This window comes from Petromyzon marinus, chromosome 49 (assembly GCF_048934315.1).
Source record: "Petromyzon marinus isolate PM22_M1 ecotype Great Lakes invasive population chromosome 49, UKy_Petmar_22M1.pri1.0, whole genome shotgun sequence".
NCBI lineage: Eukaryota > Metazoa > Chordata > Hyperoartia > Petromyzontiformes > Petromyzontidae > Petromyzon > Petromyzon marinus.
Window position 1 is genome coordinate 7,077,942 of NC_133715.1, and position 26,638 is coordinate 7,104,579.

The 26,638-nt window shown below is 51.3% G+C and overlaps 1 protein-coding gene across 8 annotated transcripts in view; it reads right to left on the minus strand.

The window, feature by feature from the left end:
- LOC116952972 (uncharacterized) overlaps positions 1 to 26,638 on the minus strand; it is a 75,043-nt gene that overhangs the window by 23,937 nt on the left and 24,468 nt on the right. For 6 of the 8 annotated variants that reach the window (XR_012947142.1, XM_076074660.1, XM_076074661.1 and 3 more), the window contains 7 exons: positions 10,315 to 10,407; positions 9,929 to 10,009; positions 7,373 to 7,536; positions 5,758 to 5,884; positions 4,217 to 4,336; positions 3,313 to 3,342; positions 1,106 to 1,228 (listed from right to left, as the gene is read on the minus strand). Coding sequence is in view for 7 of the 8 variants with exons in the window: in XM_076074660.1 (XP_075930775.1) it covers positions 1,106 to 1,228; positions 3,313 to 3,342; positions 4,217 to 4,336; positions 5,758 to 5,884; positions 7,373 to 7,536; positions 9,929 to 10,009; positions 10,315 to 10,407 (738 nt within the window). In the remaining variant the exon portion in view is untranslated. The remainder of the gene's footprint in view (positions 1 to 1,105; positions 1,229 to 3,312; positions 3,343 to 4,216; positions 4,337 to 5,757; positions 5,885 to 7,372; positions 7,537 to 9,928; positions 10,010 to 10,314; positions 10,408 to 26,638) is intronic. The other 2 variants (XM_076074658.1, XM_076074657.1) reach the window with 1 other exon arrangement.

Consider the following 26,638-nt stretch of genomic DNA (forward strand, 5'->3'; position numbering starts at 1 on the left):
GGCTGTTATGTTAGGACCGCGGTTAGTGTTTGTGTTAATAGCCCAATCATGCTGGAGGTCAAGTCACAGTTAGACAAGAGGGTTCAGTGTGGTAAGTCCAGGTCTATGTTAGTTATTATTTTATTGTCGTTAGGACTTGGGTTGGCGACTCGTGGTTATATTTCAGGGACTGAGACGTTTATGGGTTTTTTTTTTTAAATCCCCGCAAGATTAAGACACACGACGTCGTTAATACGCTTGGGCTCACCAGTAAATAATCTATCACGCAGATTTTCCACGGACAATGTTACGATTCTTCGCAATCGATTTGTTTTGGGCAAGGCCACTTGTAAATGCCTTTCGACAGACATTTTCCCAGATCGTTACGCGGCCTAACCCAACAATCAATTATGAACCCGTTATAATCTATTGGCTGGATTCAATAGGGGGGCGGGGTCAGTGCCAGTCCCTTTGCTACAAACACCTATTAACACACTGCTGAATTACATTCGGCACTTGAAGACGCGATCATTTAAACTTTGACCGATGTCGTGATGTTGTGAGCGCTCCGCTGCGTGCTATTGATTTCGCTTTCGTTCGCTCGTGTTATTTTTTTTTTTAACTGGCCGCTGGACTTCCAGAGTTTGGATTTTTCTGTCTTGTATCTGTTGTCAAAAATGCTTTTATCAATAAACATATCTGCACGTACTCCAAAACAACACGTTCACGCTTTTTATAATCAATCTAAATTAGTTCACGTACGGTCGTTTTATTGATTAACGTTTTCTAATACGTCATAAAAATAAAAAAAAACACTTCTGGCCAGCGTGGATGACGAGGCCAAAATACCTCTCGAGTGAGGCTCACTCTCTAGCGCTCCCTCAATCTAACGGAGGCTCTTCTGCCAGCATTGTCTTGAGCACCTTAACCATTATAATTTTGCCCGTAAAGAAAGGCAAAAAACTACCAACGAGGCTTGAAGCTAGCGCAAACATTTGAGCTCATTTATTCTTCTACTGGGCTGGGATGATCCAAGCTAGATTTTGCCCAGGCTGGTTGGGCCGACTTGGCCGGCAGTCTGCTGTGAGGTGTAGCCGAGGTGCTTGGCCAGCGTCCAGGCCGGTACCTGGGCAGTGACCTTCCCCTGAGAGCGTGGCGACACTCCGGCTGCGCGCCAGCGACGAGTGCGTCGGCGTCAGCAGGCGGCTCACGATGCTCATCTCCATCGGCGTTAGCTGGGACCGCCGACCTGGGGAGCGCAGACGCGTGCACACAGGCGGACGCGTGCACACGGACAGACGGGCGCACACACAAGACAGGCAGACGCATACAAGCACGCTCGCACGCACAGACACGCAAAAACGCACAGAAGCATACACGCACATGCGCTCGCGCACAAAGACGCATACGTAGGCGGATGCACACATATGCACGCCAACACGTACATACACGCACACATGCACATTTGCGCACACGCACACAAAAGGCACACAGTTCAAAATAACCAAAAACTCAACCAATGGAGGCTCAACGCACACAATTGGCAGCATTGAGTGGCACTGAGCGGGCAAAGCCGAAGCCCAAAGCCACGTAATGGAACCACTGCCCAGACCAAGGACTTCACTTGGCACAATGCGGTCCCCACGGGTCGGGCCGTGCGACTATTAAGACAAAAAAACGGTTAATAAAGTGCATCTGTTCTTCTGCTATGCGCCCGTACGTGACCTTGATTGGTCAGACCCCGGACTCTCGCTGGTCCCTTAAAGACCGGGTTTCACTCCACGGGTGAGACAGCGGTCTGTGTTCCTCCGCTGCTGTAGCAAGACCATTAAATTCTTTGCCCCAGGCCATCAGAGACTTGGATTATGATGGATATGTTTAAACCTCATCTGAAAAGCAACTTTTAGTCACTGGAATTTTAAAATGACAACATTGATTTGATTGTGACAGAAGTTGATGTGTTGTGTCTGAAATTTTAAATCTGTTTTTGAATTTAAAGTACTCTTTTTTGCATTTCCTTTTTGTCCAAGGCGCACATATACTGTAAATATTATGATTCTTAACGTGTTGATTTGGGCAGCCGATATTACAATTCCGAATCGATTTTTGGGTTAGGCCTCACAATGATCTGGCCAGATTTTCCTGACATTCTGACTTCCTTTAGTCCAGCCTGAAGATGGCTTGGTGCAGTTTAAGGCAAAGTGAAACGTCGCAAAATCCGATTACAAAATGTAGCTGTGAGAGTAATTCTTCAACTGAACCAGTGAGAGTGAGCTTAAACAATAATAACTTGCCCGCCGCTAATCGCTTGCATCCGTGACAATTTCATTCGTCTGGCTATGTCGCGCGTCGGAGGCTTACAACGACACAATATTGGCCACATCATCATTTACGTGGCCGATCCCCGAATATCGATGTACGCCTCATCAGCCGCTACCGCTCGTTAACATGGCAGGGGGACACGGGGCGCTGACGACGAAACGGAAATGTTAGAGCTCATCAGCACAGCCGGAGCGCGCGAAAACGCGCGTGGCGGAAAGGCGTTGGAGCCACTCTGCGTGAAAATGAATCGGCCGTTAATGGGCACTCGGCGTGAAAAGCCCGCGCGTGCATGCACACGATAGGCGCTGAAGCAGCGGGAGATGGTTAGCGCGCAAAAAAACCGAGAGTTTTTGCCGACAACAATAATGAGTGCTGGCGAGTTGGGGTGAGCGGTGGCGGCTCTAAGGGCAGCCGATGTGGCGTCTGATGGGCGGACGCACGCTGCACGTACCAAGCCAGACACTCCGATACGGGCAGAGCAGTCCAAACACACACACCCAACTGGACACACCAATCCACATCTACACACAACGATACGGACACACCAATGCACATATACACACCTAACTCGACACACCGATGCACATATGCACACCAATACAGACCCACCGATCCACATACACACACGCATCTAGGCAGACATAACTAATCTAGACAGACACTCAAATACAGATACATCAGGCTGGACAAACCATGACAGACACAACGATCCAGACCCATCACATTAAACACACTACTCCAGGATACTCCAACCTGGACAGATACAACATTGTGGACACAAACCTATCCAAACGAACGCAAGTCGTTCTGGACACAACGCTAAAACCACACCATAACGAACACACCACTGCAGACAGTACAGACACAGTGTGTCCATGGAGGCGGTGGGTGGTTGAATGGGGGTTGGCGAGTCGCGCATCGAAGGGAAGGCATGACATGCTGCGGCCTCGGATTAAGCATCTGCACAGAAGCGCGCGCGCGTCTCACGCGTTAATTACTCGGTGGATTTACCGTTCGTTTTCTTCCTCTTTCCGGACGAACCTACGGTAACCGGACGGAGGTGGAGGAGGAGGAGGAGGGGGAGGATCAACCACAAATGTTTTACCATTTTACGGAAACTGATCGTGCGCTTCTATAACTAGGGACGATTCCAACGACTGGACTGTCCCAGTCGGCCTGAAATTCCCTAAACTAACTTTACTAACGCCCAACCCAGGAAACCTAAAAACGCTGGAGGAAAAGGCAGCGGTGGAGTGACGTGATGCAGACGGGAGGGGCAGGTGGAGGTGATTATGTTGGGGACGTTCTAAGAATTAACTGTGAAATTGAGAGCTGTCTGGGTGACCGGGCACAGGACAGCATTGGTACGCGAGCGCCGTACGAATGAAGACTGGTAACAACTCAGCGGTGCCACCCGCCGCTAGTTCCGGCACGCTTCGCCTGCAAAGGAATGAAACCGCGCGTCGCCGCCGTCACCGTCGTCTACGCCACCTGATCGCGTCGCCTGCAGGCAACAACGCTGCGCTGCCCCCCACTGCCAGGCCGGCTCCATGCGCCCGAGCTATCGGTTGCGCGCAACTCCATGGGCTCTGTTACGTGGACGTTTCCGCGACCGCCGAAGCAGCAAACTTTTTATTTTTTTATCAACGCAGTTGCTGAGCGCAGGCACCAAAAGGCCCAAAGACGCCAAACGGTCAGCAACAAACAGCACTCCCATGTTTGTAAGAGGTAGGGGCACTATAAATCGACACGGCTGCTTTACGTCGATGTCGAGCGCGGCGGTGTGCTCCGAATTGGGAGCTCCACCGCAAGATTTCAGCTTCACCCGAGCCTGCGCCGTGTACAGCAGCAGTGGCCCTTCGCGTCGCTGGCGCGGCGCCCCGTGTGCCCGGCACAGACACGCGGCTTCCCCTACCAGGCCGATCCGGCGAGTTCAGCAGCGTTGCCGATGACATCGACAGCCTCTTGCTGACGACCGAGTCCGGCGGGTGTCGTGATAGGTTCACCGTGGAGACGGAACGCCGGTCAGGGGTGTCTGGAAGCCACGCGCAAAACACAACCCGCAAAAAGGCCAAGTTAATTCTCGCTCAACCGAGCGTTGGGAGTGGTGTACATTTCCCGATTACTATCCTGAGCCAGTGGTGGAATTTCCACGTCGCTATTGCAGGGGTGAGTCATTCCATAGGACAGGTACTGTTGACCACAAAGTGGTACTTGTTTTATCACGCCTGGGGTGATGGGCTGATTAAAATCCCCAACATTGGGAGCTATGGATGGAAAGCCCCTTACAAACGTTAATTATATCATTATTATTATTACGATTGCAAGCCGCTCGCTCTACCGCAAAGCCACGTGGCCAGTCGGCTCGTGCGGCTAACAATTATAATTGAAGACAAATCATGGACACGGCACACGGCACGCACAGCCCACGCCGCATGCGCAGAGGAGTGATTTCTACTCCCCTCTGAATGTCGGCGGTGAACCCTGCCGGTGGTGCCAGAAAGTGCTCCGGGGGCCGCAGCCGTCAATTCCGGTTTATTGACCGAGCGACAATCGTTTGGTGTGCTTCCCCTGAAAGAGCCGAAGATTTAACGACAGCTGCATTAAAAACGATTACTTGTCGGCTGAAAACGCAACGTGCGCGCGCGCTTGACGCCTGCACTTTGGAGAGGCCAAAGTGACCCAAATCAGCCGAGCAACGGGGGACGTAACTCAGCGCTGAAATGCAAACGCGAGCACGAAACGCGCCCAGAGCCCGCGTCGCGATTTTCAGGTTGATGGGGCGAAGTGTTGTTTGCGAGCGCCTATTAAGGTCGGCACGGCGCACATGGAGGTTGTTGGGGCCAGCGCCACGTACAGCCACCTTCGTCTCCCCAGTGCTGATGTTTAAACACCGCACCAGGTGTGTAAACATTTCAGTGCTGGGTCGACCGAGGACAGGCCGTGACAAGGTGTCACACTCAAACGGGTTGCCCCCCGCTTTAAAGCTCACCGCACAACTCCCACACTGCACCACCTCTGTCCACCCATCCACACACTTGTTAGTAATATAAGAATTGGTTTCACCCTTTCTGGCAATAAAACCGGTGTCAAGATGTCAAAACACCAAACAGAAACCTTTCGCAAGGAACCATAGAGCCTAGTCTCAACCAGTGTTAGACCAGAGAATGCCAAAAGGCGAACAGCACAAAGACAATCCACTTTCAGGTCATTTATAGCTCGGGTGTGAGCAGATACACCATGGGAACTTTCTTGCCAGTATCAAAATATAAGAATTGGTTAACAGCTGTTTGATTGCCAGAAAGGGTAAAACCAATTAATATACTTTGATACTGGCAAGAAAGGTCCCGTGACACTTGTTCGTGTCTGGGTGCGTGCGGGGTGGCGAAGGGTACGCTCTCACCGTGGTGGTGAGCGTGCAGGCGAGCCTAAGGTAGCGGGGACGGGCTCACTCACCGTGGTGCTTGCGCGGCGAGGCCGTGTGGTTGGAAGGTAGCGCGCCCCCCCACGACCAGCGGTTGCGTGGGTCTCGACGGGGGGGCCCCTTCTCCTGAGCTCGGCTTATGGACGCCTCGTATCGTGCCTGTGCCAACACAAAGACAAAGATTCCCCGTGTAGCCTTTAACAGACTGTTGGGGAAAGTGCTGCTACAGCGAGCACCCACGAAGGCCGGCACGGCGCAACGAGCGGGTGGGTGGCCAGCGCCACGCCCGGCCGCCTTTGCCTCCCAAGTGGCGATGTTTACACATTGCGCCGGTTACTCATTTGAGGCTGAGTCGACCTATGAGAGGCCCAGGACCGGTTCAGTTGATCGTCACCGGTGTTAGCCGCAAGCGGGAATCAAACCCGGGTCGCCGGGTACAAGGTGTGGCACACTAATCGCTGAACTACCGCTCCCCGCAAACACCTGTAACACCACCACCACCCTCACCTTGCCCCAGGTCTTGCACCTTGCAACATAGGCTTTTGTCTCATTGGATTCTGACCACGGTAATAATCAGAGTTCAACATATCAATGCTCATGTATTTTGCAAGGGCGCTCCTATAAGAGCCAAACCGGTCACACAGACCAAACAGATGACCAAATGAGAGATTGCACAAATAAATAATTAAGCTCTGCGACAATATTTAACTTACAAACTGCCTTCCCTAGGCCTGACTGGCGTCCCTGTATGTTTTCGTTTGCCCTGGCAGCTGAGCTGGGTACCAAAGGTCGCTATTGGCAGCCTTGAAGTGTGTGTGTGTACGTGCGTGTACGTGCGTGTACGTGCGTGTACGTGCGTGTACGTGCGTGTACGTGCGTGGGGAGCGGTAGTGTCGCGGTTAGTGCACTGCGCTATGAACCCGGCGACGACCCGGGTTCGATTCCCGCTGACGGCCAACACCAGTGACAATTAAATAAACTTCTCTTGAGCCTCCCCTAGGTCGACTCAGCCTAAAATGTGTACCTAGTGCAGTGTGTAAAAAACATCACCACTGGGGAGACAAAGGCGGCCGGGCGTGGTGCTAGCCATCCACCCCCTTGTGTACCGTGCCGGCCTTCATAGGTGCTCGCTAACAGCACTCGCCCCAACAGTCTGATACAGGCTATACGGGGGATATTTGTCTTCGTATTGTGAGAACTCCACGGCCCTACTAAACTTTTATTGAGCGCCAGTGTGGGAAGGGGCGGAGTTGTGTTTAGTGCACTGTGCTACGACCCGAGTTACGATTCCCGAACAAAGATCAAATTATTGGTGACAAATATCTGAAACCGTGGAAGAAATAATAAACAATGATGTTAATCGCGACCAGAAATCGAACTCGGGTCGGCAGACACACAAGAGAAAGATCCCCCATTACCCTAACAGACTGTTGGTGCAAGTGCCGTTACCAAGCGCCTATGAAGGCCGGCACGGTACACGAGGGGGTAGGTGGCCAACACCAAGCCCGGCCGTCTTTGTCTCCCTAGTGGCGATGTTTTCACACGCCGCACTAGGTACTAATTTTATGCCGAGTTGACACACACACGAACACCCGCCCCCCCCCCCCCACCACCGCCCGGGCACGCCACGTGCGCCATCTCTCTCGCCTTGTCCTCGGCGAGCTTCTGCCTCCTCTTCTCGTCGACGGCGACGCGCCTCTCCTCCTCGCGCTGCCTCTGCTCGGCGAGCCTCCTCCGCCGTTCCGCCATGAAGCGCTCGTACAGCTCGCGCGCCTTCCGCTCCTTCTCCTGGAAGAGCTCCCCCCGCGACGCTGGCGCCCGCCACGAGCACCACACACCGCGAGTGTGCCACGGAGACAAGAAACGCACGGACGGAGACAGAGATACGCGCACACAGATACAAACGTGGACACGCGGACAGAAACACGAGCAAGGACACGCGCAGACGGATACAAAACACACGCAGACACACATGTAACCAAATACACAAACACACACGCGCACACACGCAGACGTACAAATAGACAGACAAAAACACGCATAGATACGCACAGACACATAAAGACAAATACAAACACACACACAAATACAGACACAGGGAAAAACAAAAACTATTTAGACAAAGATCGCACATAATATCCTTGTAGACTGTTGGGGTTGTTAGCAAGCACCTATTAAGGCCAGTATTATATATTTATTGCATAACACGGTTGTTATGAAAAGTGTATTTTGTTTCTATTTTCCTTGTTGTAGTTCTGTATTTAGTTTAATTCCTGTTTGTAATTTTGCTGCCCCGGCTCACCATTGCCAATGAGACCATCCCGGTCCCTGAAGGTCTCCGCCGGTTAAACAAAACTAATGCGAGCACGTCGGTGGATTTGCAGACAATTGCCGCAACAGTTTAATCTTCATCAAAGTCATCAGGGCCAATGTTGATGCCACCACATCTGGCCGTACGAACCCTTCCTCTGCTGCTTCCGTAGTTTGGGTAAGTCGATATGCAGTGCCATTTTTTTTACTTTGTACATTCGGAGAAAGGCACTGGGACACAGTGGTCTACCCGTTCCGACCAACATCTTGAGATCTCTCACGTCCACTGTCAAGCAGAAGGCGCGTAGTAGTTTATGGTTAATACACTGCGTGGTTACATGCAGGGCGGGTCTGCCAGTTTTGAACCACGAGCCTCCGCAACAAGCGGCGAAAGCGCTAGCAACGGGCAACGTTAGCCGTGCCACTGCTCCACCAATACTGTAAATACAGTACAGTATATATACCTCCTCTTTGCTGTGATGGACATGTCCCAGTATTGTGCACAGCGTCTTCAGACGAGGCTGCTTTTAGATGGTCTATAAATCAAAAATTGCATGCATTGTATGACTTCAAGAATCACGGAATTACCTTCAACCACCTCTTTCGATTAAAGAGTGCGGTCGCACGATGTGGCCATGGCAAAGGCTACCTCCCTCCTCCTCCTCCTCCTCCCAGGGACCGGGCACGACAGCGGTACGGCACGCACGCGGTTCTCACCAACGCGAGTGCGAGTCACGCGCTGCCGTTAGCCCGAGCGCAGTCACATGACCGCACGTGAGCACGCGTTCACACTTCACACTCACGCAGGCACGCACACCGTCTAACAAAGACCAAGATTTCCCGGGTAGCCTTTAAAAAAAATACTGCTGGGGAAAGTGTTGCTTGGCGAGCACCTATGAAGGCCGGCACGGCATGCCAAAGAGGTGGTGTGGATAACACCACGCCCGGCCGCATTTGTCTTCCCAGTGCTGACATTGCCCACCGCACCAGGCACTTGTTTATAACCGCCAGGTTTCGAGTGCAGGGTGATACCCACTACACTGCTGCTCAGGGCCCACACACAAACACAAACGTTTCTCACAATGACTGCTGGCCTTCTCCCCTCTCTCCGATCAAGCCGTCAATCCCACCGCCCTTTGGATTTTTTTAAGGAGTGCCCACCCCACCTGCGTGCGTTCCCAGAAGAGGCTAAGCAGTCGCCACTGCTGCAGTACCGGTGTTGAGTAACGAATCAACTTTGTGCGGTATCGTTTGTTAAAAAGTATACTTTTATAAGTCTTGTCCAGTATTGATTTAATAGCAGCAGGTAAGTAGCGTAGCCTTCCTTAAGACAGTTATATGCAATTAAACTTAAATATCTACAACTTGACAATGGATAGGGGCTTCTATTTTATAACTGCACCATACTAAAAAGACAATTTCAAAAGCGACAAGATCAACGCTCAGTTCTTGTAGATCTGCCGATTGCTCACTATCATTATTACCATCGTCATCATCACTCCCATCTTCATCATCATCAGGACTACCACTACCTTCATTATCCTTATTATCAACTACCATCATCATAAGCAGCAGCATCACCACTACCAACATTATTATCATCATCACTACCATCATCAGTACTAGCACTACCTTCATTATCATTATCATCACTACCATCATCATTAGCAGCATCACTATCATCAGCTGCATCATGATTCATTATCATCAACATTCGAAGCACCATCCGTAGCAGCAGCAGCAAAGCACCATCATGAAAATCATTACCACCATCATGCCCACCATCCTCAACACAACACCTGCCATTCGCCACTAAGTGGCGGTGACGTCACCACGGTGCCTGTGCCAGGCCAGGTACACCACCTTCATCACTCAGCACCTCCGGCCACTCACCCTGCATCTTCTCTAGCTCTTGCCGCCTCTCCTTGGCCAACCGCACTCTCTCGTCCGTCTTGGCACCGCCGTTATCAGCGCCTGCGGGCACACAACGAGCGGGCGGCGGCGGTCCGGTGAGCGGGTCGCCTACCAAGCCTCATCCCACCGCTGGCTGGTGGGGCACAGCGTGGGTAGCAACACCGCCAGGTCGCGACCGGCCAGCAACACGCGCGAGCTCGAGTGGCACGACAGCTGAGGTGTCTAGTCAACCGCCCTTTACAACAGGAAGTTACGGAAATAAATGGGTCAGCGATCGTGTGTGTGTGTGTGTGCGTGTGGGGCGGTTGCAAAAGCAGCCGCACAACACCACCACTACCGCCGCCTCGCCACCACGTGGCACGTACCTGCTTTGTTTGCCATGGCCGGGGGAGGGGTGGAGTTGGCGCGGCTCTCCGGTGAGCTCCGGTCTTCCAGCCTGGTGCGGCCCGGTGTGGAGGCTGCGGGTGGTTTGGGGAGTGCAGGGAAATATTGGGAGAAGGGTGGTGGTGGTGGTGGTAATAGTAATGGTGGTAAAAGAGGAAGTGGTGGAGGAGGTGGTAGCGGTGGCGGTGACGGATGTGGTTGTGGAAGAGGTGGTGGCAAGGTGGCAAAAGTGTTCGTGGTGATGAGCATACGAAGTAGGGGGGCAATAGGGGGGCACGGGAAAAGAGAATGACATCACTCAGTAGAGGAATAACAATAACAACGCAGGATGGCACTAGTACTGCAATAATGACCAGGCTTAGACCTGCACAAAGGTCACAACCTGCATCACATTGGCATGTTCCAAAAAAAATAATTTTCATCATCATCAGCCAAAATCACTCCGCTGCTGAATGAAGACCTTCCCAAGCCGTCGGCAAATCCCACGGGGTCCTACAATGCATCAATTCACGTAACTCCTGCGCACACGAAGAGCAAGCAACTGAATGTTTGCACAGATATTATACAACTAAAACGTAGAATGATGCCACAACCATTCTGCTATTCATCACGGGTAATAAAAGTGACTTGGGTGGCAGATCCCCACATGAATGAGAGTAATGCCAGGAGGAAGAAGTACAAGATAAACACTCCGGTATTGTATCACACGTAAAATATCCGTTGTACAAGGCCACACCTCGGTGATAAGCGGCATAAAACCCTTCACGAACACAAAAGCCAGGGCTGGGTGAAACGCCGAGGTCGTGGGAGCCCATATCAGTCCTTGCTCTCTCATTCATTCATTCACTCAGTCACTCTTTCAACCACTCGCCGACTCACTCACTCACTTGCTCAGTCGCTCAATGACACATGCGCTCATAAGCTATCGCACGCAACTCATTCACATGCTTGTTCACCCACTCATTCACTCGCTCACCCATACAAATACTCATCCATCCACCCACACATTGTCTCATTTGTTCACTCACTCACTGAATCAATCGTTCAGTCACTCACCCACCTACTCATTCAATCACTAGCTCACCCACCTACCCACTCACTCACTCAGCATCCAACACAGTTTGCTCAATCACTCACCCGCTCACAAGTTCTCTCACTCAACTCGCTCACACGCTTGCTCACCCACTTATTCACTCGCTCACCCATAGAAACACTTATCAATCCATCCACCCACCCACAGTCTCACTCGTTAACTCACTCATTCAATCACTCGCTGAACCACCTACCCCATCCCACTCGCTCACCATCTCATTCATTCACCCACTCACACGTTCATCCACCCACCGCGCTCTTTACAGCTCTCATGCAGGGTCACGTGTGGCTACAGCTGCATAAATGCGCTGCGCTAACGCCACCCGGCGTCACGACACGGCAGTAAACGCGTTGTGCAACGCGGGCTGTGGCCTCAGGCACGCAGCACAGACACCGCCCACGGCAAGGCGGTTAACGAACTCGGCAAAATCGGCGACTCGGGAGGGAAAGAGCGCGACGCAGAGCCACGCGCGGTGCAGAACGATCACCGGGAGTGGATCTCAAAAAAAACATTACCGACTCCCCCTTCCCTCTGCCTTTGGTCTTCCCTCAGTATGTTTGTTACCATTCCGCTCCCTCCATTCCCCCTCCACCCCCCATATACATCTTCCCCCCTCAACGCATTGTCACCACTTGGTTAGGGGCAGCGAGAGTCCAAGAGTCAACCTTTCCCCCCCTACGTCCGGTCCCGTGACCATTTTTTTTTTAACTTTCGTGGAGTTTGTTTACTCCAACGCCGCCCCCTCTATTAAATTATAGAGGCTGGCTTGTAATATAGAGGCTGGCAGGTAGGCTGGGAGGCAATTTTCTAAAACTTATAATAAGAACGAGACCATTACAATTCACCGAGTCTCAAAACGATTTCATAGCAGGGTCCGACAAACACTCCTGAACGGAATTGGCCAAACATCAGAGTGTCAGGTCCCTTCTGAGAAAGAGACCTGAGAACTCAGCATAACTTTTCACGATAAGTAAAGGGCAGTATGTATTGTATTGATTGTTTTGAGTAAGGTCGTGCTACATTGGGCTCTTTTCACCCATTCGTAAGGGAAACCATGGTAACCCAGCACACAGAATCGGAAGATGTATTTATCCAGGAGAAAACTGACGTGCTACGAAGCTCTTTTTCATAACCATCCCGTAGGGGCGGGTCAGAAAAAGCTTCACAGATGATAGATTCGACAATCCATTGCTCTCCTGCCATCTTCATCCATCTGCTGGGTTTAGAAGGAACGAGAGGTCACAACGGGCGTGATGGCCTCACACCACACCCATCGTGCGTCGTGCCGCCCTTCACAGGTGCTACTCGCGAAACTGCACTCGCCCCGACAGACTGCAAAGAGGCTACACGGGAGTTATGTTTTGTCTGTTGTTGTCGCTGTCTTTCCACCAACAGCTGTACGGTTACATATCCACCGCCAGATGCCCTCAAACGCTTTGGGGGCCGGTTTGAAAAGCCCGGTTGAAAAGTAACTTTAGAGCTTACTTTGGCACGACGGCCTGCAATGCGTGTCAAGCCCCTCCCTCCAGGAGCACAAAAAAACGCCAAGCGGCCAGCAACAAGCAGCACCGTTAAAGTTGTAAGAAGATAAGAGTTAAGAAGTTTCCAGAATTGAGCGAGCTTATTACAAGAGCTTGCGAAAAGAGACACTGAGCGGGCAGCAGCAACCGGAGCTACCAACGTTGCAATCGATGAGAGTTGACACGTTGCTCGAGTTGTACGTATGTACGTTGAACTTCTTTCGCACCGTACGTAGCCAACCGTGCTAGTCGGAGGTGCGGGAGTTGAGTGAGGTTATTGTTAGAGCTTGGGGAAAACGGACAATGGGAGGTAATTCAAAAGTCGGGCAACGCGAGCGAAGGAATGTTCTCCGTGAGAAAGAACACGCCAAGCACATGCGGGATCTAGAAACCAATCGCTGAGAACACGGAGATAAGGGACAGACACGACAAAGCAACGGATCTGCTAGCACGTTCTCCCCGAAAGGGTAATAACAACTCCGCACAAGGTGATTTACGGACAGCAAGGCGGTGCGATTGTGTACCACTGGATCGGTTCTTGCCATCGTACCGCGGCGTGTCACGGAACGTCACCATGCGTGCACGCACACGGACAGCAATTTTTCACAAAATCCCACATGCGGTGTTCAGAGCACCAAATCAGGTCCCATCTTTCGGTGTCTACAAATCACATTTTGCGCGCATTACTACAACTCCCGCCGCGACGGAGGTCACCGTGGTTCGCCACTGTACGGCTCTCCTACGTGCTCTTGGGATGTACCGCGTGCTGTTTTGCACCATGTTCGAAACGTCGGACATCATTCCGAACAAAACAACACGACGCGGGACAACCCGACCGCACATCCGAGAGCGGCGACACTGTTACGCCTATTTATTTCCAACTGGGACCGCACTGATCTCTGTCCGATTAATTTCTCACCAGTGATAGGGCAGGTGGCCCGGTGGTAAAGGACGTGGCTGTCAACAGAAAGGCCATGAGATCGAATCAGTCGGGATTATACCGAACAATCGTCGCCCCCCCCCCCGCCGCCGACGGCGAACAGTTCGCAGCACCCTCCTTAAAACAGAGTCATCAGACTCGGTGAGGATTTCCTGGGTAAATTAGGATAACTTTAAATCTAGATTGAAAACTCATTTATTTAGAACTGCTTTTTGTGTTTAGTTTGTTTGTCCTTCCCCCCCCCCCCCACAGTTGGCTATGTGCGGTGCGGAAGAAATTCCACATACATACGTACAACATAATAAACAATGCAACCCATCGTCAGTCTGGGGCAGTGACAAACAGATATGAGTACCACCTTGCGGGCAACACGATAGTGGTTGTCCTACGAGTTGACCGACCTCTCCGCCAAAGTAATGTGGAATTTTCACCACTGGCTGTAAGAAGGAGACAGGGGCACCAATGCCACCTGAATGCTCACCAAATTTTTGTATTTTATGTTACACCAAATTGCAAGAACTGACCACGATGGCGTCGCGGAGTCGTACACAGGGGGCCATTAGCAGCCAGCGGATACGCGAGGCACTTAAGAGAGCACCGTGAGTGGGGCATGGGACAGGTGTGGCGGTGGATGCAGCCCACAACCACCACTACCACCGGATGCGAAGACGCTAAATTCAGAAGCTGGATTTAGGCAATGCCCTCTATCAAGCTATTTTCGTTCTGTTGTGTTGTTGACCTTTGGCTTTCCTAAGAGACAACGCCGCCGGGAGCACACCTCAGCGCGTACTCATATTAAATAAATACAAAGACAAATATCTCCCCCCCCCACCCAACCGTATAGCAATTACAGACTGTTGGGGCAAGTGCTGCTAGCGAGAACCTATGAAGGCCGGCACGGCACACGATGGGGTGGGTGGCAAGCACCACGCTCGGCCGCTTGTCTCCCTCGTGGCGATGTTTACACTTCGCACCAGCTACTCATTTGCGGCTGAGTCAACCTAGGGGAGGCCCAGGACCGGTTCAGATAATCATCATTGGTGTTGGCAGCTAGAGGGAATCGGGTCGCCGGGTTCATAGCGCGGCACGCTACACACCCACCCACACACAAATATGCCTCCTCCCATGCAGCCTTCAATAGGCCAAATGAACACGTAGTAGGCGTTCGTAGCCAATATGGACCAGGCCTCTAAATCAATGGGCCAAATTTTTGTCGCATAACCCTCCACTACCCGGAGCAGCCAAACCAATTTAAATTGTCACGTGTTGGCCAAACATCCCAATATAGCACCAGAGCTTTGGCAATTGTACGCCAACATCCCATATGTACACACAAACCCTCACTCCAGACATGCACATCTCACACACACACACCTTACGGGGTCGCGCACACTCACACGCCATTCCCTCCAACTCAAATGCTTCCACACACAACAACCGCCATTCGCCACTAGGTGGCGGTGACGTCATTACAACGCTTGTGCCAGGCTAGGTGCATTTTAAGCCCACGTAGTGTCGAACGCCTGCTGGCAGGAGCTCAGGGGACAGATCCAGGTGCCAAACACCACATACCCTCACACCCCTGACACGTAGAGACACACAGCAGACAGGGGCGAATATGTACGACAAAAAAATACAAAGACACACCACACCCTCTGACAACACACATTCTTCCACTCACACACACACCCAGACACCCACACAGCAGACACGGGTTTGTGTGCTTCTGGCTGTTGTAGAGCTGGGCTGGGCTTGAGTGTTATGGTATGCCGAGCATCTGTTTTAACATGAGATGGCGGGCGGCTTTGGGGAATAATACAATGTCAGAGCGCCACTGAGCCGGCACCGCTGAAAGGCTGGGTTAAAAATCCGGTTTGCAGCCACTGCCTGCGATTAAACCGGGTTCTCAAGCGTAGTGAGTCGATCGTTTTAGCCCGGTTGGCAATGACAGCACGAACAAAAAAAAAGGCATTGTAAAATTTTGACTTTGAACTTATTTGACTCTAGCTCGATGGATTAAACATTTGCATTTGACATGTGGCGAACTAAGGACGACGGAGTAGTGGAAGCCCGAAAAGTACGTCGAGATGGAGCGATGATATAAGCTCGTGCACGGGAGATAGATTTTTTTTGCATATCGCAAGACCGTTAGAGATGGCGACGGCTTAGGGAGGCCTTCATCCAGCAGTGGGAGTGGGGGGAGGGGGTTGGCGGAGGCCCAGGATCACTTCAGGTATCGCTTGGCACTGATGTTATCCTTGGCTGGGAATCAAACTCAGATTGCCAGATTTGTAGTGGGATTGTGAAAATCTAAAAAAGTGTTTGCATGAAAATGCACTACGTTATGTGCCCTGACAGGAATTACTATTGGTTGCGAATAACTGCAAAGAGAAATATCCTGACGATTCTACACATTCGATGCACGTGGGTTGAGCGCACAAACTGATTTCAATCGATGCATCGTCCCCGTGCTCAATAACACTTGTCGCGTAGCCCCCATCCTTGCCACTCGTGAAACCCGCGTCCGGCGATTCCGACTGTGAGAATCAACTAATTGCAATCAGTGCCAGCAGCGGAATCGATGGAAAAAGGGCAGAATAAGCTAAAGCAATAACCCTGGACCCGGTTGCACCCGAGAGAGTCGACGTGTCAAAGCCCACGCTCCCCGCAGTGATTTTTTCCATTGCGCGCTCAGTCTCACGAAGCCCCGCGGGCTGATTGTTTGTTTAATGTGGGTCGCACAATTTCAGGCTGCGAGCTCACGCCGCTGCGGTCGCCGCCGACAGCGACGGCGGCCAAGCTAGGGCGGCAAGTGCGGCAGCAGTGGCAAGACTTGGGCCTCGCCAGAAAAAAAGAAATGGCCCGAGTTCGATCAACGAATCGGGCGCATCTCTGCGTGGAGTTTGTGTGTTCTGCCTGAATTCTGCAGACTGCAGGTGTTGCGTGCGAGTGTGGCACAAACCAAATTTAGCAGCAATTACACCATGATGCTTCCCTTGAAAATGTGCCAAGCGGCATCTGGACAGAAAACCAGCAAGTCAGAATAATTTTGCCATTTTCACAATGCACATGAGTGGGCCCGAGTTTATGGCTGCAGTTAGAAACGTAGGTAGGGGGCAGTGGGACTTTATTCAGCTATTTAAGAATGCAATTCATTCACAATCTCAGTCGTTCATCATTTATCGCTCTGCCCTGTTGAACGTCAAGTCCTCTAGTCATTACAGTGCTCTTGCCGGCTGTGCGAGCCGCCCTTGCCGATCTTGCAGCTGGATGCCAGCTGTTGATGGAAACCGTTTAGAAACCCTCGCAAAGCTATGGCCAGATGTTTTTTTTCTTTTTTTTACACACAGTTTCTGTGCACCGGCCCCAAAAAACGTCAAAGAGCCAGCAACAAACAGCAGAATCAAAGATGTCATGGATAAGTGCTCTTTGTGGTTGGCCGTTTTCCACTTCAGATAAAGATGAACACGTGTTCGCGAATCGAGCAAGGTTATTACAAGAACTTGGGAAACAAAAAAAGAGATGGTCGGAAGGAATTCAAATTTGAGCAGTACTGGGAAAGAACCAGAGACACAAAAGTGTTGTGTGTGGGATATTTTATACATGTACAGTAATTTAATTAATCCAATGCTGGATGAGCACCGCCTCCCCACGCCATGCGGGTCATGTGGAGAGGACCGTTCCGTCGCAAGATAGCAAAGTATCCCTTTAGATTTCTCCCTTCTGAAATTCAATAAAAAAAATTGACGTAGAAAACCACACGACCTTAGCGATATCACAAATGCAATGGGGGAATCACTCAAGGGCTCCACATGGAGAGCAAAGCCGTTTAATTTGTGGAGCAGAAAAATGGAGCACGTGGAGAAAACTCACCCCGAGTGGATAACAGATAAAACACAGCGGCACTACAGGTTCACGCATCCCACTTTGCTGTGCTGTGACATTTCGGCCATCTCGCAGGCCATCTCGCAGCCCAGCGGGTCTGGGAGTTTTGCAAATCTGCACGTAGTCCACCATCCCTTGCCTCCAAAGCACTGTATCGCAGGAGTCAGCCAGCATACCACGGTTGTTCAAGGTTAGGACACCAAACAGGGGCAGCGATCTGTAAAGTAATATCCATTGTGGTGCCACCATCAGGCAGAGCCAGGTGGTGCGGTACGCAGAAGCTCAGACCTCGCACAAAACATGAATACTGGCAAAGAAAACAGATCACAACCTAATAAGTGCACAAAGCATCATGCAGAGGTGCATGATGTCAATTCCAATGGCAGACGGCAGGAGGAACACACGAAACGGAGAATACGATCGAGTGTAGCGATATCATATTGACCGCTCAAAAAATTCAGCGGGCTTGAGCAGGACACGTGACTAGAGGTGATGATGGACCGGCGGTCGAGACTAACAACAGTGGCACAGTCAGAGTATGGAACACATCAGAGAGGACGTCAACTGCGGAGGATGTGCAGCGCTAAAATCAGCTCATGTGCGTGTGTTCAACCGATTGTCCCATCGTGGGACGCTGAGGGATGGCGACGGCGAGGGGAGTGGATGGATCATGGCTGGTGATGATGATGTGTCACAGTCCTTACTTGCTCACCTAGCATGCTGTGCGTGTCACATTACATCGCCGTACAGCATGCAAAATGCACAACAGCCTTGTTGTCGACCACAGACATGATCATTTGAGTGCATATTATTTTAGGCAGCAATAGAACAATGGGAAAACGACTGTACAACGGTTCCGTCCACGCTAGGAATCGTCGGCACAATATAGCCATCATAGCACGTCTGACGAGTCTCGTCATTTTCAGAAAGTATCACCACAATTGGGTTTTAAAAACGCGGACCATGCTCGCTGTGATCAACACTGGATTCGGCACCAGTGTTCTCGCCGTCACTCTGAAGATGCCATCGCGTCTCCGCCGCGTCTCTTGCGCCACGTTAGCCCGTGCATGCGCGTTCGTGCGGATTTCTAGACGCGTGAAAAAAAAGTCTATTTATGTCGACGCTCATTCCGGTCATTCCTACTGCATTCGTAAGTGAGGCCCCCCCCCCCGCCCCACCACCTCTATTCTGCTCATTGGCCTGGGCGCCACTTGGCAGCCGGCGAGTCGAACCGGTCGCAACTTCTCCGCCGCCCCACTCGCCCCGGCACTTGCCGCTGATGTGATTGCCTGCGAAGGGTGCGGGCCTCGTGGTCAATTCTGTTGAAAGAGCTTGGCCGACTGACGAACAGCGTTACAGTTTTAACTTCCCCATTAGCCCATTGACTTGAAATTGCTGCTGGCAGTGGCTGCCGACGGGCGGGCGAGACAACCGCCAATCTCGGCCAATCGATATCAACGTCGAGCTGTCGACGCCGAATCGCACAGTGCACATTGTCACCGACGCATTAATGGAATTGTCGTGGTTGTCATCATCATCACCATCATCAGCCATGAACGATCCACCGCTTGGCAGCAGGCCTCCCCCGAGCCGGTCTCACGATGAGACGATCTAGCACCAGCACGCGAGTCGATTTAAATCGATCCATCTCCACGGTTTCACTTCCTCGCACGCTTGCGTTCCCTCCCTGGGCTGGGGATGTTCGGAGGTAAACCCACTGTGCACACGGCGCTCCTCAAAGGTCCTCCAGCAGCCAGCTCGCAGCTGCTACCTCCAGCCAGCTCACAGTCGAGCACGCTTGGCAGTTTCACAAATCTCTACGTGATCCGCCAACCCTTGCCTCAAAAGCGCTGGATCCGTAGGCGCGTGTCAACACACACACAGAAGCTGTACACTTTCAGGTCTTACACCATAATGGTTGTACAAATACAGGGTGCTTAAAAAAATGTGAACACTTCTGAGAATTTTGCAACAGAGACCACCTGGAGCAGATTCCAGGCACGCGTTGACAACGATGGCGAACAAGTGGAGACTCTTTGACTTTTTGAAACTATTAACATACATTTGTTATCATGTTACAGTGTATTATCCATTCTTTTTCCACTAAAAACGATAGTCCCATATAAGTGTTAAAACAATTTTAAGCACCCTGTATACATAGGTCAAAGTTAAATCGCTAAGTTCGATCTTTTGTTACAATCACATTACACGGCGAAGAACACTTGCACCATAACCAAACATTCAGTAGCCCAAGCGTGATTGGCATGGGCCCTGGCGCAAGGATTCGAACGTGTGTCCCCCCCCCCCACCGTATGGGCCCCTCTGGCCGGCCACCGCCCCCGTGGAGTTGTGACAAAGTGCGAGACCCACACTCAGGGGTCAGCTCCGTATGGTAAAAGTGCAGCCCTGCAATTACTCACTCACGCCACTGCTGGCGGAAAGGCCTCCAATAGTGGGAGCTTTCGGGCAGCCTTTGTATAGAGCATATCGGGACCACTCTTCCACGTCTTGAGGTGGGAGTACCCACACTTTATACTCCACCGCACCTGCCAATCCAATAACGTGACCTGTCAATCGAATATACTGCTCATTGCACAGAGGAAGTGGAGAGGAAGGAGGGGATTTAATAAACTTGCACCACTGTTTCAACTATCGCGACGGGAGGTGGGATTGAGCCCGGTGACCTCCGGACTGCGAGTCTGGCACGTTGACCGATATATATTGCTGCGGTAGCAGCAGAAGCATCCCCCGCTCCGTAAACACCCCGAGTGGGTCTCGTAATCGGGACGAGTCTATAGGTGATGAGAGGAGGAGGAAAACGCGAGCGCCCTTGCCAGGGAACTGAGTCAGCAGCGCCGAGCCCGGAGTGTTTGAGCCCCGGGGCAAGTGAGCAGAATTAATGAACGCGACCGTCATCGGTTGCGATGCCTCTCCGCCCCAGCAGCACAAGTGAGAAACGAAACTTACAGTGGGACAGCAATGTCTGTGGTGTACATTTTAAGAAGGTCAACAAACCCTCGTGAACCGACACACGGTGCGCAGCGTGGGGGGGGGAGCCTTCATCCCAGCGGTGGATTGACAAACGGCTGTGAATTCGTCATCGTCGTCGTCGTCGTCAACATCAGCAGCCGCAGCGGCCGTGATCCGTGCACTCTCGTCCAAGCCGTCGCCAGTCTCGCGGTCTCGCAATGCGACACTCCATCAAGCTCGCACTCCACGCAATAAGCCACTTCGTTCAGCTATCATTTGTGGCTAGGTGGCGTCTGAAAAAGAGCTATGTAGCTCAGTGGGCCTTACCTGGTAAAATAAAAATTGTTGTTTAATTTGTAAATTATTGATTTCATTGCTCCGTCTCCGCAGTACATGCCCACTTAAAACATCTCTTAAGTAAGTGTGATGAAGTCTCTAACGAGCATCAATTCTCTAATCAATGTGTTCCTCTTCCCATCTCTGTATGCAATTCAAAGCATACACCTCTCCACGCATCGGAACGCAATTTTATCGCATTGCTTTATTTTATGTCAGTATTCACATTTGTGGTCGACGTGTCTCTCATAGCAGGTCACATGCAATGATTGAAAACAACTTCCTTGTTAATTTAATTTTTTTATTAGAACTTATAAGGCTGGGTGGAGCTGCTGTGGGTGAAGCACTCGCCCATCATCGCCTCAGGTCAGATATACCAAGTATCACTAAGTGAAAACCCAAGCGGGTTGGCCTACGTATAAACTGAGCCCCATCATAAAATCCTGCAATTTAATAATTTCACGACTTTGTTTGTGTGCCAGTCATCGGTGACCGGGGCTGAGATCATCCAGTCGCTACGTGGAGAGATAACAAGAGCCATTTGCATAGCCGCACAGCCGTCCTCGTTATCAGCTCACGGTCCGTCATGTCATCCGAGGTGACTATATTTATGGTGCCGAGCAGCAGCAGCAGCACTGCCACGGACAGAAAAAGAGACACCAACGCTCGCTTACCGCACACGGAAAACGACATGGTAACACACCTGGACCAGTTCAGCCTCTTTACAATTATCCTAATCGGCCGAGTTTCGCCAACACTTCCCTCTGCCCTCTCTGGCTCAACCGCGCTCGCACTGGGCCACGCTCACGGCCGCTAACGTGTCGCGCCCGCGCACCGGCGATTAAAACGAAACCCGTCGAACCGCCAATTTGGCAAGTCTTTGGGTTTTTACTACTTCTGCATTTTATTTTATGATCCTAAATAACGGAGCGGCAAACGACTAATGGAACGCGTCCGACGAGGACGTCCACCCGGGAGAGATGGAGCGATCGGTAATCAAATTTCCAACCAGCTCTTGTGCAGGTGCCAAGGTGGATTATAACGTCATGGGCGATAACCTTTGGGAGGCCTTCATCCAGCAGTGGATTGACCATGGCAGATGATTTCAGCCCTTTTCACAATACACTTGCAGGTGAAGGCCTCCTGCACTGTGGCAGTCATGGAGGTTGAGTAACCATACTTCACCACCCTGGTCAATGCAGGTCGTTTAAGAGAGGTGAGGCCCAGGGTCGATTTGGATGTCACTCGTCACCACTGATGCTATCCGTGCTGGGGAACTGAAATCAGGTCACTGGATTCACACCCCAGGTTTCGTAACCTTATTACATTTTATTAGATGTTTTTTTTTCCACCAATCACATTCCAATGCTATCGGCGTCGTGTCACGACACGAAAACATTCCCATTCAGAAACTCCGAAGCTAGCAGTGCATCACCCCGTGTAAAGAGAACGGCCCCGGAATATGACATCACGCACGTCAATAGGCCTCTCTATCCATGCAAGCGTCATAATAACGATAATAGTCTATCCACGCTTGGGGGAACACCTTGTATATGCCATGCAGAGTGTTCATTGCATGCCAATCAAACTGATTGAAGTCCTCAGAGCTGGTTCCAGCTCCCTCTAAGTGGAGGCCATTTCGCCAACAGTGATGCGAGCAAGCAATTGCGGGGCTGCACTTTTCCCTTTTAACATATTTTAGAACGCCGGTCTTTACGGGCAGGCAAATGAGAGGGAGAGCGATTAAGTGAGAGTGTGTGCGAAGCCGCGTTGCCAAACTTGCGGCTGTTGTGTAGCTGGGAGATATTTTCGCGGAGCTAAGTGAGCCAACGGAGACCAGTGCCACGCTCACAAAGGGAGGGACTCATTCAGATATACGACACCGCAGCAGCAGCAGCAGCTAACACCACCACGCCACCTGAATATTAAACCTTGAAGGGATACGCGACCAAAAAGACAAAGAGGCTCTTATTTTGCTAGATGAGTCACCCAGGAGCGGTGCGTGGTTCACGGGGCGTCCGGCACGAGCTGTCAGATTCTTTACCGTGAAAAAAAAGGATTTGAAGTCACGTTTTGGGAGGAGATCGTGAGAGGCAAGCGGCGTCTTGGGGAGGACGTGATCCAGCAGTTGACTGACCATGACTAACGATGAAGATGATAGCAGCAACACTATATTGCATGATGTCATGGGGCACACTTATTTTAATTTTCCCTTTAACTTTTTCCAGATTGCGCTATCATTCAGAAAACTCCCAGAGCGGTGCATCCCCCTCCTTCGTGCATGAGAACAGCCCGCGTAAGTGGATACCACAGAGCAGCTTCTGAGATCTCTCCTCAAAAGACCTCCGATTAACACACTTGGGGGCAGCACTTTCACACCTGTCGTGTCAGGGAGAGTAATGTTTGTTAAATTTATATTTTTAATTAACGCAGATGAAATACATCATGACAAGTACTGCATGATGGAAGCCTGCCCTATAGCTGCATTATGATATATGCTGGCAGAGTGGTGCAATGGCAACACTCATGCCTCAAAGAAAATCATCCCTGGGTTCGATTCCTAACTCGGGTACCCTTTTGTGCGGAGTTTGCACGTTCTCCCCATGTTTTGCATGGGTTTCCTCTGGGTTTTCCAGTTTCCTCCCATCGCTAGTCAAAAACCACATACAACGTAGCTGGTATTGGCCAAAACATCAGCAACGCTGGAAAATTACCTGCAAATTACTCGATTGGGATTACACACAGCAGCATCAACCACTACTTTGAAAGACTTGGCAAGACCCACCTGAAAAAGAGTTCCTTGAGACTCAGCAAGGCCTTCCTGGGTAACCGAGCGTCATACCAACTCAACGATAATGGTAATTTTCCAAGGGGCCTGGCAAGCGAAACGATAGAGCTGACCAATCTTCACGTCACATCGCTCGCTCACACGCTACAAGACACAGGCGTCGAGTCGACCCTCGTAAGTGGACGTGCGGCGACTGTCCCGCTCCTGTGTCTGACCGATCGGGGCCACAAGTTGATTCACGTACCTAGTTCCTTCTCTCATGCAGCACATGCATGATGTGCGGCGTTAAGAACCCATGGAGCCCATAGTGGGAAGATGGGTGGGTGGGTAGATGGGTGGGTAAATGGGTGGGTAGATGGGTGGGTAGCAAGGTGGGTGGGTAGACGGGTGGGTGAATAGACAGAATCAGTTGGGTAGACAGAATCAGGTGGGTAGAAAGAATCAGGTGGGTAGACGTATACGTAGATGGGTCGGTAGTCAGGGGGATGGGCAGGGTAGAAGGGCAGGTCAGTTGATAGACAAGCTGGTGGGCATGCAGGTGGGTTGTTAGGCAGGTCGTTAGCCCGGGTAGTTAGGCGGATGGTTAGAGAGGTGGGTAGACGGGCAGGAGAAGCTACAGCGAGTAGCAGCAGCAGCAGGCCAGGCCACGGAGGCAGCGCCTGCAGGCGATGGCGTCATTGCTGAACCACGCACATCATCACAATTCCTGGCACGAGCCCAACTCATTACAGCGCTCCCAAGGAACGCGCGCCGCCGCCACGACCAAACAAGTTTGTGTTTGCTAGCTCTGCCGCAAGGGGGGGAGCGGGGCAGCGATCACGGCTGCGTGCAGAGGCGTGTCCGCAGAAACGCGGTCAAATTAAACACGAGCTCCATCATTTACATAATTCTCTCTGTTTACTTCTGCGCCTGTGACGCATAAGTGTGGCACGAAAACCTCTACACAAGCAGCGTGAATACCAAACTCTCTCCATTATTACAACCACGGATGACAAAATGCTCACCGATTTGGCACAGACAGGCGCTCTTTAATTGCACCGCATTGCCTTCACGTCCACTGACCACCCACCAAGCTTCCACAAAAGCCAATAGGAGTGGACAAGGTGTGTGAGGAGTTAAAGCGAGAGGTCGGGCTGACTTTAAGTTCTATCGTGGATGGAGGCTGCCTGCCGGGTCTCCCGGAGACCGTTGCAGGAGGTGCTCTTAATGAGCAGCTATTAAAGGCCAGATGGCGCACGACAGGGTGGCGAGTTCCTTCTGCGAGTGAGTTTTTGCTCTGCTCTGCGCGTGCTCCTTTGCCCATTTTTCGGTTTAATCCTCCGACCCTTCATCCCCGGTGGTGGGAAACCTGTGGCCCCGCATGTGTCCTGTGGAGCCTCCCTCCCGGTGGTGGCCTGGTCTCAGTGTGTCTCTCGCGTGATGCTTGGGGCCATGATGCGCGCACAAGCACGGTGTCAAGCTTGCGGCCGACTGAAGTGAAGGAGGCTCGCTCACGTGGCCCAATGACTCGCCTAGGTTTGCCCGTCACTGCTTTAGCCTCTCTTTCACACGTTCGCCACCGCAGAATATAATTCTGACCGAAGAGTACAGGTATTTGGAGATGTGTACGGGCACACGAACCGGCGAGCGAAAATCCACATGAAGCCTAACTCACTTGCAGAATTGGCCAAACAACTCAATGTGGCAGGACCCCTCCTGAGAAAAAGTCTGGAGGCTCGGTGAAGATTTCCTGGGTAATGAAGGCATATGAATCCGGCGCACAGAAAACTATAGTCTGCATTGAGGTTTCAGCAGAAAAGTTAATGTCAGAACTCAGCAATATAAACGTTACACTGCTGTGCTCAACTGCCAAGGAACCAAACATTTTTATTTCACTAAAATTTTGCATTTATGCCGACTGTGCTATCGGCGTCGCGTCACGAGACGAATAATCCATCCAGATCTTCTACAGAGCAGCACGTCCCTTTGTGCCAGAGAATGGTGCGCGGAAGCGGATATCACAGAGCTACCACTGAGATCCCTTTCGGAAGCAATCCCTCACCCACACAGTAAGGGGAAGCACTTTCCCAACTGCCTTGCCACCGAGAGTAATGTTCATCGTACGACAGACAAACTGAGATTTTTTGTCATTCTGAGAGCTGACATTTATCCAAATAAAGTTGTTGCAGTAAATCGCTGTTGTGTGTTCTTTTGCGGTGACTGCACTGAGTGCTGAACGCATGCAGCCGCCTTCGGGCCTGACCACGCAAATAATATTTACAGTCCCACAGCTTAGCATGGTTGCTAATCTTTCTGCAAATGTCGCTCACGTGGTGGCAAATGAGAACTCACTAAGGATGAAGTCACCGGGAGACGCCCCAGTCACCGAAATAAGAACAGACACTGGCAAATGAAGGGGAACAAACGCAGCAGGAGGTGCACGTGGATGAAACGTGGAAAGGTGCATGCTTGGAATGACACTGGGGGAGAGGAAGAGGGATCCATGGACTGGAGAACAAGCGGTGGCGAGTTAGAGACATAAGATTGACTGCTGAGAAAAAGTAAGCGATCGCTGTGAGTCAATAATGAACGAGAGAGTTGCAGCTAAGGGAGGAGGACCCACCTGAGAAGACATCTGCCGTCGTGCTGACAGGGAGCTGTGGAATTAGCCGGCGTGCAGGACGGAGACAGATAATTGTATCACGGGACCGTGAGGAATTGTTGGAATTCGGCTGGCAGCCCTGGTTAATAATAATTCAAATGTATAACGCTCAATCCATCATAGGATCCCAAT